We start from the raw sequence: 20,518 nt of genomic DNA on the forward strand, positions 1-20,518 counted from the left end.
AAAATGATAAATGCAAGTTGATATCATGATTGGAGATATGGATGAAGCTAGGAGTTCTTAACCTGGAGTCCAGGAGAATTTTGAACCTCTGAAATTATATGCAAAATGATGTATATGTGTATAGTGCATTTTTACGGGCAGAGGTTCCACAGCTTTCTTCAGATTTTTCAGAGTGGTCTTTGACCCCAAAAAGGTCACCAACCACCAGGAGTAGACTTCGTATGAAGTGCATAAACCTTCTTCAGAGTTCCTCACTTGCCTGGGACTCTTTCAAAGCCCTAGGAGGCGCACTAACAATTTTGTATTGTTTTTACAAAAAGGGAGCTTTCCTCTCAAATTATATAAAGTATTTGGTCCCACAAAGTCTGGATCTACCCCTGCCAACCACAGATTAGGGATTGTCCAATAAGAGTTGGTATCTGGGATGGACGCCATCCAGGAGGAATGAGTGTAAAGAAAGGATTGCAAAAGGCCAAAGACTGCACTAGGGACCACAGAAGAAGGAGAGGCAATGCTAATCACATAAAGAATGGTCATGAGGGAGGAGGAGAATCAGACCATATTGTCAAGGAAGTAGGGAGAGAGCTGGTTAGCCATGTGCAATGTGGATGGGAGATCAGAAAAGAGGAAAAATAAGACAATAGTTACGGGAGTAGCTAGGACACCTTCAGTGGAGTGGCAGGAACAGAAAGCCGATTGTTCTGTTTGCCATTCTGAACAAGTAAATATGGTAGTTGAACAAGTATAAATGGTAGCTACAGCCCACAAACATGCAGGAGAAGTAGAAATACCAACAGAAAACGCCAAACTTCACTGTTCAGTTAGGATAATATTCGATGAAGTAGGCTCATTGTACAAATAGAATCCATGCTGAAGTTAATCTAGGTGGCACATATGTACTTGTCAAAATGATTCCTAAATGTGTTCCATGGTCAGGCAAAGACTTTGAGTGACCCTTGTCCCCGTGCACCCCCACTCTCCCGCCTCCAACCTTTCTTTCCTAATCCTGTATCGTAACCCTCTTACTGCTTTAATTTCCATATTTTTGCCCCATATATCTTCTAGCTGGAGATATGGAGCAGTGAGAGAGTGTAGAGAGAGAAATGATAAGAATGACATTTGAACATGAAAGGTTTGGAATTTAATATTTATCGTGGGTATGCCACAAAACCAGTAATCCATATATGGTTAATTGAGTGTTATCTGAAATTCAGGCCTAGGAAATATCTATTTGAACCAAAATGTTCTAAATTGGCCACCCTGGCAATTCTGAAGTTGATTGGTTTCAATTGGGCAAACCTGGTTCATGCTGACTTGCCTGGTATTAAGAGAGTATTATTTTTTGGAGTGCGAAATGCAGCCTTATCAGAGATACACGCTCAAATCTGCTGCTGTGTTTATTATGGAGGTTACTAGAAACCATTTTACAATGTTTCCAGAGTAACTTCCTCCTGGGATCTATTTTGAGACAGACTGATTTCATTACAGTTCCCAACTTAATTTCTTCAGTGATTATATCTTTAAAGTCTTTTGACTTATTAACTGTTGATGTGTTTATTCATAATTGTGTCACTATGAAAAATCTGCTACTTGAGGACAGTGATGTTGAATGGCTAATATGACGATAGAAAAAGGACATGGAAAAGTACTACAAATTAGAATAACTAAAGCAAGGAATTGTTTTGAGATTTCTAAGAACTAAATAAAATTAATTCAGTGAAAAGAAGTAGTTTGCTTTTTTTATTAACAAAATGCTGCATAGGAAGTGATTAAAAACATTGTTAATGAGGAGCCTGCCCCGTGGTTAAGTTCCGCGCGCTCCACTTCGGCGGCCCAGGGTTTCACTGGTTCGGATCCTGGGCGTGGACATGGCACCACTCATCAGGCCACGTTGAGGGGGCGTCCCACATGCCACAACTAGAAGGACCCACAACTAAAAATATACAACTATGTGCTGGGGGGATTTGGGAATAAAAAAGTAGGAAAAAAAAAGATAGACAACAGTGGTTAGCTCAGGTGCCAATCTTTAAAACAAAACATTGTTAGTAATAAAGATTTGTAACGTTAATTTGCAATACTACTCTCATTGAAAGAAGACCAAGAATCTATTAAGATATGCTTGGTAATGTAAACATGTAAATTCAAGTTCTACCTACTTGATATTTATCTATGGTTAACATGGAAATAATCATGACACTTTTATAGATAGCTTACGCGTTTTTCTTTTTTATTCTTTCTTTCTAATAATGAGCCTTAGCTTGGCTTGGATGTAATGAATTTCTTCTTTAGTAAGTGATATTTCATCCAACAAAGCTAGTTAAGCACAATATACCTGGATACCTGTTGATTACATCATTAGACTGGTAAAAGACATCAGTCAGTTTGAAAGTTTTGTTTGAAGTGGATTTTGGAAATTTGTGAATTATTTGGACATAACATTTTTTGTCAAACTGTCAGCCGTTCTGCAAATAGAATTATAATTTCTGGAGTTAAATAAGGTTAAAATTATGACGGAATCAATTGTCTTTAAACTTTGTAATTGTTTTCATGAACCTAATTATACAACTTATAGATGCCAAAACTGTATCCCAAATAAATACATGTTAACATTTTGCCTTTAGCCAATAAGAAGAAAGAGAAAGAACGCCCAGAGATCTCTCTTCCTTCAGACTTTGAACATACGATTCATGTGGGGTTTGATGCAGTCACCGGGGAATTCACTGTAAGTAAGCTCCTTATTTTGTTTTGTAAGCCATGAAAAAATCCTTTTTGAAAATAGGTTTCAAGCAAGAATTGCCATGTCCCAAAATGTCAGACTTGGAGTTTTTGATGATTTCAAGTAAGATGGACTTTGCCTAGACAGTCACAGAGGGAACTAGAGGGTGGCAAGAATATTGGCAAAATTATTTTGTCCATCCTAAAAAAATGTCTGATCACTGTGTAATCTTCAACTTGATTGAAAATGCTAATTCACCATGGCAAAGGAGATGTGGTCCTGATAATGAGACTCTGCTTGAGCCTATTCTTTATCATTTGAAGTGAATCTGGGAATCATTGATTCAACTTGGCCAGTGAAGACAATCTATCTGAATAATTCAGGCTTTACATTGGAACCTGGATTACCCAGATCAGCTAACCACACTAACCAAAAGTCTCTATAAGTTCGATCTGTTCTTCCTTTTGATTTCAAGAACGTAGCTTATTTTTAGGCTTGTTAACAGGTATATTTTGTAGACATTCAAAACAACAAACCCCATGTTTCAGGAAGAAATATTGACGGATATATCATGTATGTTTTAGTGGTTATGTGCTTACTTTGTATATATACAATCCACAATAAATACCAATAATTCTCCAGAAAGACCATAGCTATAATAGATCCAGCCTTTCTTTGGATATTCGTGGTGGTCAGATAGCACAAGATCTCAGATCTTTGACATTTTATACTTTTTAAAAAAAAAGATCTGGCATTTGTTTTTAGGTGAATGAAGTTAAAGATGCGGCTAGAAATATGTCCCCAGGAGGATCAACTAACCTTTTTCATACTAGTAAGAAACTCAATCAAAATGTGCATTCTGAGAGTAATTTTGAATGCATTCAGGAAAAAGTCTTTGATGGAACCGTCACCGTCGATTCTTAGGTTCTTAAACCAGGAATAAATTTAGATATTAAATAATTGAATTTCCTGTTTCATAGCATGATGGGTAGTGAGTAGACTGTGTCATATGATTAAGTGAAAAAAAAGAGGGAGCAAATTAATTTGATTTGGAGAAGCAAACCACATCTCTGAATTGACAGCCAAATTATCTCATTTGTTTTTAATTCCGGAAGTAAGCAATATGAGAATGAAGCAGAAACTCAGTAAACATCTTGGCCTTGTGAAGTGATGTGAGCTGATCATTTTCTGTGTTCTCAGTAGCAAGCAGAAGAGAATGTTAAGAAGTGATGCCATTGATAAAGTTGAGGTGCTGGTAGGATTTAACCAATTTCATCACTGGAATCAGAGACATTATGCAGATGGCCTTGAGTTTCAGCCTAGCTTCTGTTCTTTACTGTATTTGAGAATATTCTCTTATCTACACTTAGGAAATATAACCTCACTGGCACCACTACCACCACCATCATCACCACTAAAAAGAAATAATTTTAATAATCTGAACAAGTTTAGATTTTTTTAAAAAATCACGAAGAGATTATGACTACTTTTTCTGACATTTGAAACAGTAAAAGCACTTCAACTTTATAAGTTTCATCTAATAACTGTTCCCTTTTTTAAGAACTTTATCTTTCCAGTTTTGACCTTTTTATTTTCTATGTGCTTTTCTACTGTTTAAACTTCTCTTGAATTTTATTGTTGCCACTCCATATTTTTCTTTTCTTTTTTCCTTCCTTTTTGTTTTCTGATGTGAAAGTTTTCTCCTCTGCTATTCTCATGTGACAATCTGGTTCTTTTACTGTTGTTTATTTTTTCCACTCTTTCCAACTTGCTTGACATCTTATGATACAATCTCTCTATCTTTAGCTCGCTCTTTGTTCTTTATGGGCTCTGAATGGAAATGAAGGAAAATGGGTCACCATCATCTTGCTGATTGCAGACCAGCCATTTTTAATTTGTTGTCAATTAGAACTCAAAGAACCAGCCAGAGGGGGATGGGGTGGAATATGGGATGGGCATTCTTTCCAATCTTGAAAAACAGTTCAATGCAACTGAACCAAACCAACCAAAAACCTGTCGCGTCCTCCCAAAAACCCAATTTGAAATAAAGCAGCTGTTCGGATGCAGTCAGCTGTTAGAAAGCCATTTAATATGTAGATCAAATACTGGCTAAATTTGGAAATCTGATGCACTTTGTCATCTTGATAATCTTTTATAACTACTTGTCCACACATTATTTTTAAAGATATAAAATTCTGCCTTTTTTTTAACAATCTTAACCGATGTTTTACATTTACTATTGCTAAAAATACCAAATGGTAGTAAGCTTTTAAAAATCATTTTATTGGTAGGATTTCAAATTGAGTCCTAATTGCCATAGTATCACTGATTCATTGCGTGTTTGTGCACAGGAGGGGGTATATTACTAAACTTGATTATTGCAGTTGTTTAGGTTGACTTTTGAGCAACTTGTTGAACAGTCTAGTCCAGTTGTTACAAGGGCCTGCTATGTTGAATATTTGGACACTAATTTGGTGTGTTGCTTGGTGATTACTCTATGGCTAATTGGCCCTTATAACTTTGTGTACCTGGTCATACACTTGGACCTTGAGGTTAAAATTAGGTTGGGAGGTGAGATTTTTGGTATTAAACTATTATGAGTCCTTACCCTTTATATTGCCATTTTTGTCCCAAATACTTCAGAACTCCCCCTTCCAGACCTCTAGACCTGTGACGGTCGCTTCAAGTCAATCAGAGGGAAAAATGGTATGAGTGATATAAATTATCATTTTTATGATAAGATAAATGCTTGGCCTGTTGTATCATGCTGCCATTCTCCTGGGCTACACTGGACAATCCCCAGCTTGATGTACATCTAATTGTTATCGTATACATGGTCAGGCATTGATATGTGCTCCTGCTTCTGATGCTCATACTTCTAGGTCTCTGTTAGCTGTCTGACTTTTGGGATTTGTACCTCAATTTGGAGTACTAAGATGGCTATCTGATTATGTGCCTTTGTGGCATATGTTCAAATTTAAGTGTCAGGTTTCATTGATTAACTGGTTTATCTCAACTTACAAAAGAAATTATGTGAGCAGTGTAGTCATGTGGTAAGTATAGTTGTCTGGAGAATCTTCTACAATTGACAGCATTTTTTCCTGCTGTCTAGTGATCACAAGACTATTTATCACAAAAGTTTAGAAGTGCCATGAGAATGTATAGTAACTGCAAATATTCTAATAATTATGGTAATGATCGCGCCAATGATGTCTGCTCTAGTGGTTATGTGCAATGCATACCTGGTTTTGTAACACTTAATAACTCCTTTGGCCATTACAGTATTAACCAAATGCTATTAATTGCACTTAGAATCAGAACTGGGATCATGCATGGGCTCCTGAGTTCAAATTTTTGGCTTAAGGCTTTAGCATTAAATTGCGTGATTAATGCATGTAAAAGTATTGTTTCACTGTGCTTGGAGTAACCCAAAGTGCCAGGAATCAAAGACCTGTATCCCAAATCAAACCAGTTGGGTCAAAGCATGTTTCCGTAGTGTTAGAGATATCTTTGTTTAGACAGAGCTTTTACCTTATATCCGATCTTATTTTGTGGGAAGTGGGACTTTGGAACTGCGCCATTAAAATGGAAATTATTCATATATGGTTTGAAATGAAATGGTTGCCCTTTCCCTCGTCCAAATGTCACAAGAACCTCAAACATAGAGTCTGGCTGTGTGGGAAATCCTTAATCTAGTTTTCTCTAAGCCAGCCATGACTTTAGCTACAAAGTGCAGAAGAGTCACATCAATGAAAACAAATGTTAAATTCAGCATCACTATATAGCTATCCTTTGAATATTAGCCACACAGATACTTCCAATGTGAAACTGAAAATGGTTAACCAGAATTGGGAACTGAAATTTGTAAGTTCATCACATGGCCATCGGCTACCTGTGATCACCCAGTTATAATAACAACTTACAAATTGTTGTGGAAGCTTTTCATGATTCCATCCTTCTTCCTTCCAAAGTCATGTTTCTGCCTTTTAGTAATTTCTCCAATCATTTAATGGTAATTCTTATTATTGCATATTTATGGAGGAAGCATCTGGCCAAAAGTGGAATTATGCATCCAAACGTTGAAACATTGTTGTTTTCTCTGCTTTCTTAAATCTGTTGCCCTGTAGCCTGTCCTGCCCCTGATTTAGTTAATACCTCCCTATTTTCATAACCTCCCCACTTTAGAAGGGATTACCCTCCCCCATTCAGACCCATTGGTTTCATCTCCTCCCACCTTCTAAGTTGTCCCACATTCTGTTTTAACTTTCTTTTCTTTCTTTATTTACGTCCATTACAGCCAGATCTCTATGGCTCACAGATGTGCCCAGGGAAGCTCCCAGAGGTGCGTCACAGGCCCAAAAGAAGCTTGCATCAAAGTGCTTCTTTGAGATGTCATAGCACTGCAGCAGCAGGTTCATGTGTGTGCAGTAGAGTTGTTGCTTGGCTTATCTCACTTTTTTGTTGTCATTCCCAAACTCTGGAGGCCCACGTCACACATTGTTTTGCCGAGACTTCATAGGACAAAGCCACATAAATTGTGTCTAGATGCACTTCAGGAATAGTGTGTCTGTTTCTTGCTCCAAGTTGCTCTTGGAGGTTGGATAATTATGAAATGGGGACATCTGTAGGCTGAACATGTAGGAAAGAATGCTGAATGTTCAATGCAAAACTAACCTCTCTGTGTAATTTTTCCAATTCTCCTTGGTTAGATTTCCAAATACTCCCTCCCCTCTGCTCTAAATGCTTCAGATTATTGCAAATTCTCACAAGGCTTTCACATGGTTGTCACAGTCCCCAGGTTCGATGTGGCCAATGGAAGAAGTGGGGAGGAAGGGATGGAGGGAGGAGAGGAGAAGGCTGCAGGGAAAATGCCCAAAGCAGCATTAATGTTACTCTTTAGCATCTCAGTGTTTATTGCCCCTCCACAATTCTATTTTTGTCTCCTCTCAATCCCCCTTTATATTAAAGCTCTAGACCTAAAAAATTACATTTTATAATCACAAAGTATGAACTGACCAAGGGTGAGGCTTTCCTTTTATTCTAAAAGATATTCTGATTACAACATACCCAGAAACAGTTTATGTTATTCCGGTCATATAAAATCTATTGATCCGCACCATACTGTGCTGTGCACAAATTTAGAGAAGTCTTGCTATGTCTGCCCTGAGTCGCCAGAAAAAATAAGCTAAGCCGTAAACATCATTTCATGGATGAGCAGAGTTAATATGGAGGTGATTTTCATGCGCTTTTTTTTTTCTATCACAGTCATACTCCCACCCACCCTTTTTAAGTTGGATCCTAGTTTTACCTATGTGTTTTAATTAGAGAAGAGAATGATTGCATTATTAAGTTACTAACTTTAAATCTAGAGTGTAACTTCAGTTTCCCAAGTGTAATCCTACAGGTAGCATGGGCTTCTTGGTGAAGAACTTTACTGGAACATGAACATGCAGCTGCTGAATGTTCTGAGCTGCCATTCTTTCCCTTTGGTTGTCCACAGGGAATTCCTGAGCAATGGGCACGATTACTCCAAACCTCAAACATAACAAAACTGGAACAGAAGAAGAACCCACAAGCCGTTCTAGATGTTCTCAAATTCTATGACTCCAAAGAAACAGTCAACAACCAGAAATACATGAGCTTTACATCAGGAGGTAAGAGGAAATCTAGGCTATCAAAAAATGGAGAAGCAATTCCAAGCTCAGAGTCTCAGGATTAGAACGGAACACCTGTAGGGCATTTGAAGTCAATTCTAGTGCCTTCTACGAACGACTTCAACCTGAGCAAATCAAAAGATGAGTTGGAAGTTGAAGTTGATGTTAGGAGCTTTACAGTATTTGTGTGATTTTAGAACTCAAAGAAATTGTCTAGTGAAGCAGTAGCTGTCCGTTTGAATCAGCAATCACAATGGTTTTTTTGCTTCGCTGGCAAGAAGACGCTAAGTCACTTAGAATCAGGCCTTGTGATGTGTTTATGAAGTAAGAGGTACATGGATCAAACCATGGTCTCTTGAAATTTATTTTATCCCTTAGATTCAGTGAATTGCATGATGATGACAGCATCAATTTTGTGGTTGCCAGGTTATTTTGGTGAGACCTCAAAGTCAGACTTAAAAAAAGAAATCACGTCTTCTAAGAGATGGAAATGGCCGTGTTCCTGATAAATCTCAACTTCACTTGCTAGCATGTAGAGCCGGCCTTTGTTTGAAGTTTTGATGTTCAAATTTGCGCTATAAGCAACTGAAAACAATATACAAAACAATACTTTTGCATTTTGAGAAAGAGGCTCTAGGTTGCCTCTCTAGAGCAATTTATTATTCAACATCTAAAAAAAGAAGGGACTATTATCATTAGCACCCCGGTTATAAAGAGCCCCTACCTCTTGGCGTTGGTTTTAATATAGGGCAGGCTTGAAATCACTTCAAGAATGGTGCAAGGATACACTTGGAAAGGGATCAGTGTCTGATTTGGCCATAACAAATATCAAAGCCCAAACTTAAAGGCATATGGCAATTCACATGCTAAATGGGACTTTTTTTTAATGAGAAGATTGCTTAACTGCTGTTATACAATGGTGAAAACCTAAAAGAAAAACAAAACCCACCAAAGAGAGCTTTTTATGATATTTAGTCTTCCACATAGAATAAAATGTCTAAAAGATCCTGGTGATACATCAAACAATGCTTCATGAAAGGAAATCTAGAGCTGTGCTCCAAGTTCATTGTAGAATCATAGGCGACCAGAGCCGAAAATGCATTCAAGAAATCATTTTAGTGTACCTATTAATACCTTCTAGATTCTCAGCATTTGTTCTTTATTCCAAGTTGCCACTGCTTTTTAACCCCTTTATTATTATGTGTCGAATTCTCTCAACTTACAAAGATGAAATCCTGAAAACTATGTTAGAACTCAACAGTATCTGAGTTATCGCACTATTCTGAGCTGAGTGAAACTCACCATATGTTTTCTGGATGCTCTAGTGTTGAGACTGACTAATAGGGTAGGAGGAAGAGAGGAGGTGGGGAAGGGGAGAGTAGAGAAGGGAAAGGAGGGAGGGAGGGTAGGGGGAAGAAGGACGTGGGGGAGAAGATATAGATGTATAGAATTATATCAATCAGAAGTAGGTAATCTCGGCATTCCTGTAATAGATGAGATTCACTGGAGGCCTTCATTAAGGTCTATAAAATGACATGGTGAGATTATGGTGAGGATGTAAGGGTGTGAACTATTTTAAGAAAAACTATGTTGTTTGTCATAATATCTATTTAATATTGAATTGGAGAATTTCCTTCTGGTCAAAGGCATGCAAGTTTGTTGGGTTTTCTAGTGTGGTCTCTAAATGAGGCAGTTTTTATCAAACAAAGGTGACATCTTTATCTTCACTTTTCAGATAAAAGTGCGCATGGATACATAGCAGCCCATCCTTCGGTAAGTGAAAAACTGAAAATGGTTTTGTGTGATCAGTGTTGCTGGTGGTCCAACAGAATACAGTTGTGCAGATCCAGTTTAGATATAGAATGTTTTAAAAACAGTTTTTAAAGGTATAATTTAGATATATAAAATTCACCCATTTTTGAGTGTACAGTTTGATGAATTTTAGTAAATTTATACTCATGTGCTACCATCACCACAAGGCAGTTTTAGACTACTTTCATCACCCCAATAAGATCCCTCATGCCCGATTACAGTTAATCCCCACTCACCCCCACCCTAGCCCCAGGCAATCAGTAATCTTGTTTTATAGATTTATGTTTCTGGACATTTCATGTAAATGAAATAATACATTTCATGACCTTTTGGGATTGGCTTTTCTCACTCAGCATAATGCTCTTAGGATTCATCCAAGCTGTGTGTATAGTAATTTGTTACTTTCTATTGCTAAGTAGTGTCCCGTACTATGGATGTCCCACTGTTTGTTTAACACTTTACCCATTGAAGGATTTCTGGACTGTTTGCAGTTTTTGGCTATTATAAATAAAGCTGCTATGAACGTTTGTGTACAAATCTTTATGTAGATAAATGTTTCTATTTCTCTTACATATAGAATCTTGAAAATAATAATCATAATGATAGCAACTTCTCTTTACTGATCAATTATAATGTGCCAGGCACTGGGCTAATAATATTTTATATTAACCTTTCCCACAACCCAACTAGGTAAGTCTTAACCATTTTCTTCATTTTATGGATGAGGTTCAGAGAGGTGAAATAACTTGCCTAAGGTCATACCACTGCATCTTTTAGTGTTACCTGTTCCAACAAACTGCAGTGCACTGGAGGTGGAGGGGAGCTTTGCTCAAAGTCACAAAGATAGTTTTACCAGAGAAGTGACTAGAAAATAAGTAACCTAGTTTAAAGGTCCTTGAAAGTACTGTTGTATCTGAAAGAATACCCATTAGATAGAAAACGATCATAGCCAAGGCTTCTCTTTGTGTGATTTTCATTTTGGTATCCTGATAGAAATTATTTTTTGCCTCATTTTCTTCCTTAGGAGTGAAATAATTAGCATTAAAGAAAGTTTCCTAACTGTGTATTCAAAGACTCGTGGATAATCAAGCTTATTCTTCCTTTTATAGAGGATAAATGCTGGCCAGCTTGATGTCACCCTGGGTGGCCAGTGTGACAGCAGTAGATCATTAGTGCTAAAGAGTAAAGGCTCCGAAATAGTATGGCAGTTATTCAAAAGTTAAAAATAGAATTACCATATGATACAGGAATTCCACTTCTGGATTTATACCTAAAAGAATTGAAAGCAGGGTCTCAGATATTTATACACTCATTTTTATAGCAGCATTATTCACAATAACCAAAAGGTGGAAGCAGCCCACGTCTTCATCAGTGAATGAATGGATAAACAAAATGTGGTATATCCATACAATGGAATACTATTCAGCCTTAAAAAGAAAGGGAACTTTGACACATGCTACAACATGGATGAACCTTGAGGATATTATTCTAAGTGAAATAATCAAGACAAATACTGTATGATTCTACTTATATGAGCTACGTAGAGTAATGAAAATTATAGAGGAAAATGTAGTTGCTGAGGGAGGCAGAAATGGAGAGTTGTTGTTTAATGGGTACAGAGTTTCAGGTTTGCAAGATGAAGAGTTCTGGAGATGGATGACAGTGCTGGCTGCACAACAATGTGAATGTGCTTAATACTGTTGAACTGTGCACTTAAAAATGGTTAAGATGGTAAATTTTATGTTATGTATATTTTACCACAATTGAAAATAAAGCTTTTAAAAAGGAGTGAAGGCTCTGGACATAGGTGTTTATCTTATTCTTCCACTTACAAGCTGTGCAACTTCAGGAAAGTGGCTTAGATTCTATGAGCCTGTCTTTCCTCAGCTTTAACTGAGAATAACAGAACCTACTTCCTAAAACGTGTGAATATTGAATGCAATAATGCATATAATATACTGAGTACATTACCTAGCACATACTATGTGTTTGCTAAATGTAAGCTACTATTACTATTATTTTTAGATGGCAACAAAATGAAAAACTCACTTTTTCCACACTTGAGACTTGTATGAGGCCATGGTACTTGTGCCTTGCTCAGATTTCCCAAAACACAACAGAATGTGGCCCTCCCTTTCTCACTGGTCATTTCCCTTCCTTCGTCCTTGTTGCCATGACAGCTTCCTGGGCCACACTGAAAACAGCACATGAAAGGAGGAATAGCAAAGTGGGAAAGGCAAAAATGCCAACCTTCCATGACCATCACATACCTAACCTCCTTTGATGTAATAAATGTCATTATTGTGCAATACTGGCTGGGTATCCTGGCAAAGAAATAGTTATTTTTTTTAGGTATGTCAGTTATTTTATTTTATTTTTTTATTTTTTTTTAAAGATTTTATTTTTTCCTTTTTCTCCCCAAAGCCCCCCCAGTACATAGTTGTATATTCTTCGTTGTGGGTCCTTCTAGTTGTGGCATGTGGGACGCTGCCTCAGCGTGGTCCGATGAGCAGTGCCATGTCCACGCCCAGGATTCAAACCAACGAAACACTGGGCCGCCTGCAGCGGAGCGCGCGAACCTAACCACTCGGCCACGGGGCCAGCCCCATATGTCAGTTATTTTAAATACTAACCTGCTAGGGCGGTCTGTGTATTGGTTTTTCTTTTAGTAAACAGTTCATATCTCCTAAGATATTGGCCTTTTCTTTTTGAGCTTACTTCTATTGGTTTTGCTTGTAGAGTTAAAACTAAATCTACATAATGTTGAAGATATTCCATCAAATCAGATGGAAATGAAATGATGATCTCATTGTTTGGAGATAACACAACTGAATATTCACGTATTTAACACATGTTTATCAAGTGCCTCCTTGTAAGCAGTAGGAAATTTGGAGCTCAGTCTGGTAAGGGAAGAGAAGTAAGAACATAAAGAAGTACAATACAATGTGGATCATGTTACATACCATAAAATATGTCCATTTTCTATGAGAATTCAGAGAAAAGAGATTACTTTTAGCCGGAGAAGGAAAAGGAAGGAGGCCCTTTTTCCAAGGGCTTAAGCTCAGTGCCTGGTACAAAATAGGCACTTGGTACGTATTTGTTGAATGTTGAATTAAAAAATGCTTCATATAAAAGGTGGCATTTGAGCTAGATCTTGAAGGTCGGATGAGACTTGGACCTGTGAAGATAGAGAAGGACATTCTAAGCAAAAAGAAAAGCATGAGAAAGGGCATGGTAGTGAGGAGAGCAAGGGGAGAAGGATGTGAGTTTGAATAAGACTGAGACGCAAGAAAAAGAATAGTAGGAGTTAAGCCTTGAAAGTAGTTGGGGCCAAATCACAGAGGCTGTTAAATGGTATTCTAAGGAATCTGGCCTTTTTAAGTGTAGAGGGGGAAGCCCTTGAAGTTTTTGGAGCAGGAGAGTTAGGTGATTAAAGCTTATGCTTTAGGCAGAGAGATGTGACAGCAAATGTTCAGAATGAATTAAGGACAGAAGGTGAGACTGAACAAAGGGAGACCAGTTGGGGAAATATTGCAAGCATCCAGGCCAGAGGTAATGAGGACCTAAGTGAGATAGTGGCAGTAGGAATGGAGATTAGGTTCAAATGCCAGGGATATTTGGGTTATTGATTGGAGGCAAGGTTGAGGTCAGAGGTAATTGCACACTTAGAATGATATGCAAGTGGGCAAAAAGATGAGGATGTCATCTTGCAGGTGATGCGGATTTCTGTGAGAAGATGCTGAGTTTTCTATTGGACAGTTTGAATTTGAAGGGCTGGCAGGACTTCCAGGTAGATACAATTGATTAAACTGCATGACTAAAGCAAGGTTTCTGTTGATTGAATGAACTGAATTAGACCCTAAGTTCAGGTTGCATCACTTCATTGGGACTCAGTTACTTAGGAATAGAGAATTGCACCTTGTGTTCTCCTAATGGTTCTAGGGGGAGATGGCACTTCACACTGCTTGTGCTTTTTTTTGCATTAGAAACACTCCCAGTAGACCTAGCTGTCCTACAGGATCTAAATTAATGGGATTGGCTACCCCTTATAGACACAACCTGAACTGATCAGAAGTTTTGGCATCCTCTAGTTGCCTTGGTGGGAATTCAAATAGAACCAATGTTGTATTCACTATATGTGTTAAACAATGGCTATATAATTAATATTGAATACAGCGATACCTCTCATAGTCATATGACATCACTTTACTGCTCAGTCATGGTAATGTTTTTGATATTAGTGTATTAAACGTTAAATACTGTTCAGGGTCCTACTCTTCAATTTGAGGCTTCTTTTTAAATTTTATATTTTTATTGTACTATAGAGAGTGAAATAATGCATTTAGAATCCTGAGCTAGTATTCAGAGTGGAAGGTGACAGCAATAATATGAATATGCTATGATTTGTGAGAACCTGGGTGTACAGTTGACAGATTGTAGTTTTGATTTGCAGTACTGGTTTATTTTGTTCATCTGGATTAGTGGTTCTTTTACTTCAGTGTCCATCAGGATTGCCTGAGGAGTCTGTTAAAAAGGTAAATTCCAGGACTCCATTCCCAGAATAGGTCTGGAATAAAACCCTGAAATCTGCATTTTAAACAAGCACCAAAGGGGCCCACAAACCACATTTTGCATTATCTAATGTCTCCAAAGTCCTTCCTTCTAATTCTTTTGAACCTTAAAAATTAAGCTCAAAGAAAGGAAAGTTTCCTAAGGTAGTTCCTCTAGCTGGTGTATTCTCCAGAGCAGGGTTTATAACTTAGAGCCCATGGATGGGCTTCAGAAGATCTATGAACCCTTGAAATTATATGTAAAAATATGAGTGTACCTGTATTTTTCTAAGGAGATAGGCTAAACCCTTTAGAACTCCAACAAAAGTCCAGAATCCAACTCAGATTAAGAATTACCGCCAATGCCCCGCTGTGTGCAATGATAAAAATGTCCAAAATACCTGATGTCAATAAGACAAAAATATTCCTTACTCCTTATCCATCTATCTATATTTTAACAAATTTAGACATATTAGACATAGTAATTCTCAGCCTGGAAAGAATAGTGGAGCAACATTCTACTTTGACTTCCAAAAAGACCGCTAGAAAAACCTGTTAATCCAGCAAAGCTAATTTTATTATACTTACAGTAGCAAGAAAGTGCACTACCTTGACAGAGTCTTCACAGTGTTTTAGAAAGGATATCAAGGGAGAATATTTCTAGGATTTTAGAGCACGGCTGTGTGATTTTAAAGTAGGTCTTGCGAGGCAATGAATGGGTTAGGATTGTGCAGTGTTTATGATAAAATAGCTTTGGATTGGTGAATACAGCCAAGTGAGGGTGTTGAAGAGGGTCTTGGTGGGCAAGCTGTTATTCTGAACAAGTGAAGTACTTCAGTTGGTTCAGTCTTATCTTCCAAGGACAAGTATTTCTTAAAGTAAGAAGATAAGTTATTTTTGTTTGTTCTCAGTATTACTTAACATAAGAACAGGAAAATATGCTCTGTGTTGATATTGTTTAACACAGAGAAAAAGTATGCCCAGTCCCAGTATTATTTACACAGGAGCAGGAAATCAGGTTTCTTTCAGTTCTCAGTACCAAGGACTGGTGTTCTAGGTGTATTGCTGGGTAGTTAATGCTCCTTGGCCTAGTCAGCATCCAAAACATAATGTCCACCGAAGGCCACACGTTCTTTCCAACCAATCAGTCAACATGTCAGCATAGTATTTGGTCCCAGATAAACAGAAACATCTGTCTTCTTCCTCCCCTACAAACCTTCAGAGGATGAAAACCTTTAGGTTTTCGAATAGCCTCTTAGTCCATCTTTAGAGGTGCAGAATGTCCCCCATATGAAATTAGAATGGTGAAGATAGTAATGAATGTTAAGAAATAGTCAGTGAAATTTTCCAGGTGGATCTTCTCTAGTGAAATTGCAAAATTGAGATGTGGAAGGTTACCTCTTGGCTAGTAGGTACTGATTGGTCTTTGTACCAGTCTATGTGTTGGGCCAAGAAGCCTAGACCTTAGCCCATTTATATTTGCCACCAGGGCCATTTTTAGATCCCCATAGGCTGTATATACACTGTCACTTATGGGAGCCACATGATGCATTGTATCAAATATGTTAAAGGGCCTCTACACCTTACTTTATATTTTTGCTGTAAACTTTTTAAAGTGATTTTTGAAATACTTATTGTGAAATTATTGACTATAAGTAAATTTAATTATGCCTAGGTATAATTTCTTGGAAATCACTGTGAATACTCAAGAATCCTTGCTAGATAAAACAATCTAAGCTATATATTTTTTAATGTAACGAAATTTCTATAAATACTAAATTTAAATGACTAGTTAAGTTGACGTGTACTTAATAGACATTTAATTAGACATTACTTGATTTAGATATTATATTTTTCTTGCGGCATTATTTTTGACTTCAGACATTTTCATAGGTCCACATGAAGCTTATCCCTAGGCATGGTTCATATTGCCTAATGGATAAAATAGATTTGTTTGCCATGTAAAAAATAGTCGGTTTATATGCAAGTTCTGCCCTTCTACCAAGGAATAAATGATTAGGTGCATTCTGGATCCCAGCTGGCATAAGATAGAGCAGAAGTTGATCATCAGGGAAATGCAAATCAAAACTACACTAAGATATCACCTTACACCCGTTAGAATGACAAAAAATATCTAAAACTAATAGCAACAAATGTTGGAGAGGTTGCGGAGAAAAAGGAACCCTCATACACTGCTGGTGGGAATGCAAACTGGTGCAGCCACTATGGAAAACAGTATGGAGATTCCTCAAAAAACTAAAAATAGAACTACCATACGATCCAGCCATCCCACTACTGGGTATTTATCCAAAGAGCTTGAAGTCAGCAATCCCAAAAGTCCTATGCACCCCAATGTTCATTGCAGCACTGTTTACAATAGCCAAGACATGGAAGCAACCTAAGTGCCCATCAACAGACGAATGGATAAAGAAGATGTGGTACATATATACAATGGAATACTACTCAGCTGCAAAACAGAACAAAATCATTCCATTTGCAATAACATGGATGGACCTTGAGGGAATTATGTTAAGTGAAATAAGCCAGCGAGAGAAGGATAATCTGTGTATGACTCCACTCATATGAGGAATTTAAAATTATGGACTAAGAACAGTTTAGTGGATACCAGGAGAAAGGTGGGGTGGGGTGTGGGCACAAAGGGTGAAGTGGTACACCTACAACATGACTGACAAACATTAATGTACAACTGAAATCTCACAAGATTGTAATCTATCATTAACTCAATAAAAAAAAAAGAGCAGAAGTTTCTGCAACAAAATAATATCAAAGCAAATACCAATAACCCAAAGGTGATTTCTCCCTGTGCCCGCTGAGGTGCCCTGAAGAGTTAGTCTTTCCTCAAACAGAAGCCTTTTTTTTTTTTTTGAGGAGGAGGTTTAGCCCTGAGCTAACATTCGCCTCCAATCCTCCTCTTTTTGCTGAGGAAGATTGGCCCTGACCTAAAATCTGTGTCAATCTTCCTCTATTTTACAGTTGAGATGGCTGCCACGGCGTGGCTTGGTAAGCGGTGCACAGGTCCACGCCCAGGCTCCCAACTGATGAACCCGGGGCCACAGAGGCAGAGCACACGAACTTAACAGCTGTACCACCAGGCCAGCCCAAGAAACTGATTTTTTATCTGAAACTTAATGTCATCATCATATGTTGCTGTCAACACAACCACAATACAATATAATAGCCCAACTATTTTGGCTAAATTAAAAATAAATATAGGTGTATAAATAAGAAAACCAATATCAAGTAAGAATATAAACTTCAATCTATAAACCACTCAGCATATATATCAGGACAATCAAATATTCTTGCAAATGCTTATTTATAAATTATAAGTTGTTTTCTTTCTCACAATAGATAAATTTTTCTGGATCCGATAAGATATACCATTTCACCTTATTACTCCACCGTAGGTTTATACATAATTGTAAAACATTCACAGTGAATTTTAAATTGTAGACTGTGGCCCTTTGATGTAATGGTCTATTAGTAGGCTGCCCGTATCTGCCTCAAGAATTTTGCCCTCAAGGAACAAAAATTCTTTTTAGCATTAGCCTGAGCCAGTACAGCCAAAGGCATAAAAAAACCCCAGATATATACACACATACACAAACCCCAAAGTAAAAAGCCATCTATAATAGCGCTGTCCAACAGAAATGTAATAAAAGCCATATTTGTAACTTTGTTTTCTCATAACCACATTTTAAAAAAGCAAGAAGAAATAGGTGAAAGAAATGTTAATAACATTTTATTTAACCCAACATAGTCAAAGTATTATCATTTCAAGTTATACTCAATATAAAAAGCATTAAGGAAATATTTTATAATTTTTTCATATTATCTATTCAATATCTGGTATGTACTTTACACTTATAACACATCTCAATTCAGACTAGCCACATTTTAAGTATTCAATAGCTACATATGTCTAGTGGCTGCCATATTGTACAGCACAGACTTACAGTGGTTTTTATTTTATTGATTGATTTATTGATTTATTGATTTTGAGGAAGATTAGCCCTGAGCTAACTACTGCCAATCCTCCTCTTTTTGCTGAGGAAGACTGGCCCTGAGCTAACATCCATGCCCATCTTCCTCTACTTTATACTTGGGACGCCTACCACAGTATGGCGTGCCAAGTGGTGCCATGTCCGCACCTGAGATCTGAACCAGCGAACCCTGGGCCGCCCAGAAGTAGAACATGTGCACTTAACTGCTGTGCCACTGGGCTGGCCCCTACAGTGGTTTTTAAACTTGAGCATGCATCAGGATCACCTGAAAGGCTTGTATGAAACAGATTGCTAGGTACCACTCCCAGAGTTTCTGATTCATAGGTCTGGATGGAGCCCAAGAATTTGCATTTCTAACAAGTTATCGATGATGCTGAAGATGCTGATCTGGGGACCACACTTTGAGAACCATGGCCATAGTTCTTTCAAAATTCAGCTTTGAAACCATTTTACCCCTGCATTAAGGTGAATGATCAAGAATCAACCCTAGATACTGTGATTGTTGTCATTATTTTTGGTGGTGGTGTTTTTGCAGTTTTTAACATTGCAAATCACCACTTACATATTGGTTAAGATTGGATAATTATTTATGTAGATGGATATTTCTTAGATCTTCACATCTGTTACTTTCTGAGTGCTTCTTTCCAGGAGGCCAAATAGGAAAGAAACATTTATGGGCTTGTTTGTACTTAGTGAATATTTACAGAGCTGTATTAATACCATATCCACATGTATGCTCTGATCTTTATGCACAAAACAGCCTTTTCTGATTGACAAACTCTTAATCAACAAATAGATGATCTGCCCAGTGCAAAGTAAAGGCTTTAATAGCAGTTAATTTGAGTTTTTAAATGTATTAATTGATTTGAAAAACATTGAACTTTAAAATATTAAATGAATAGCTCACTGTTTTTGAACCCAGTGGAAAATAAAAAGAATTTTTAAAATTTCATGGTGTTTAAAACTGTGACCTGAATTTATCTCTGAATGTAGGCAGGCCCTGTTCGCCAAATTGTAGGTGGTTCTGCTCATTTGTAAAAGATACAGTTTCCTCCAATCCCTAAATGCTTAAATATTTATTTTCCCTTGTCTCATTTCTGAAGAAAAACAATGAGGAATTAATACCTGGTCTTTAAACTTTGTTTTTGTCATAAGAGTACAAAAACAGCATCAGAGCCTCCTTTGGCTCCCCCTGTGTCTGAAGAAGAAGATGAAGAAGAGGAAGAAGAAGAAGATGACAATGAGCCCCCCCCAGTTATTGCACCAAGACCAGAGCATACAAAATCAGTAAGTCACAGAGACTAGATCCAAATGATTCAAAAGCTGTCCTTTGGAACACTCATAGAGCCAGAATCTAGTTGGTCAACTAGTAGCTCTTGAGCATCTACTGTGTTCCCAGAACTAGAGTATAAGATATGAACTTGGTTGAGGTTGCTGTTTGGGGACACAAGATTAGCACATGACAATTAGAAAATAATACCAAACAATTTACAAATAAGTGCAAAGTTATAAAACTACTGCAGAAGTTAAGAAAGAGAAGGAAATCCATATGAACCAGGTAGGAAGAATTACCTAAGCGGAGACACCAAGACCAGAATTAGCACAGCACGTATGAGGACCTCTAAAGACTAGCTTTCAAGGGCAGTATACTTGAAGCAACTTAAAGCTCTTTTTTAATATAAATCACTTGTCTTTAAGAACTCATTGAGTGTTGGGGGGCAGGGCAGGTGGAGGTAGGGATGAATAGATGGAGCAGAGAGG

At 37.5% G+C, this 20,518-nt stretch overlaps 1 protein-coding gene across 37 annotated transcripts in view; it reads left to right on the plus strand.

Moving 5' to 3' along the window:
• Positions 1-20,518, plus strand: part of PAK3 (p21 (RAC1) activated kinase 3) — a 257,980-nt gene that overhangs the window by 183,045 nt on the left and 54,417 nt on the right. For 20 of the 37 annotated variants that reach the window (XM_070606575.1, XM_070606566.1, XM_070606577.1 and 17 more), the window contains 4 exons: positions 2,622-2,722; positions 8,217-8,370; positions 10,106-10,143; positions 19,913-20,044. In XM_070606575.1, the coding sequence (XP_070462676.1) occupies positions 2,622-2,722; positions 8,217-8,370; positions 10,106-10,143; positions 19,913-20,044 (425 nt within the window). Of the gene's footprint in view, positions 1-2,621; positions 2,723-7,013; positions 7,059-8,216; positions 8,371-10,105; positions 10,144-19,912; positions 20,045-20,518 lie in introns of all 37 variants that reach the window. The other 17 variants (XM_070606561.1, XM_070606552.1, XM_070606560.1 and 14 more) reach the window with 3 other exon arrangements.

This window comes from Equus przewalskii, chromosome X (genome assembly GCF_037783145.1).
Source record: "Equus przewalskii isolate Varuska chromosome X, EquPr2, whole genome shotgun sequence".
Lineage (NCBI taxonomy): Eukaryota > Metazoa > Chordata > Mammalia > Perissodactyla > Equidae > Equus > Equus przewalskii.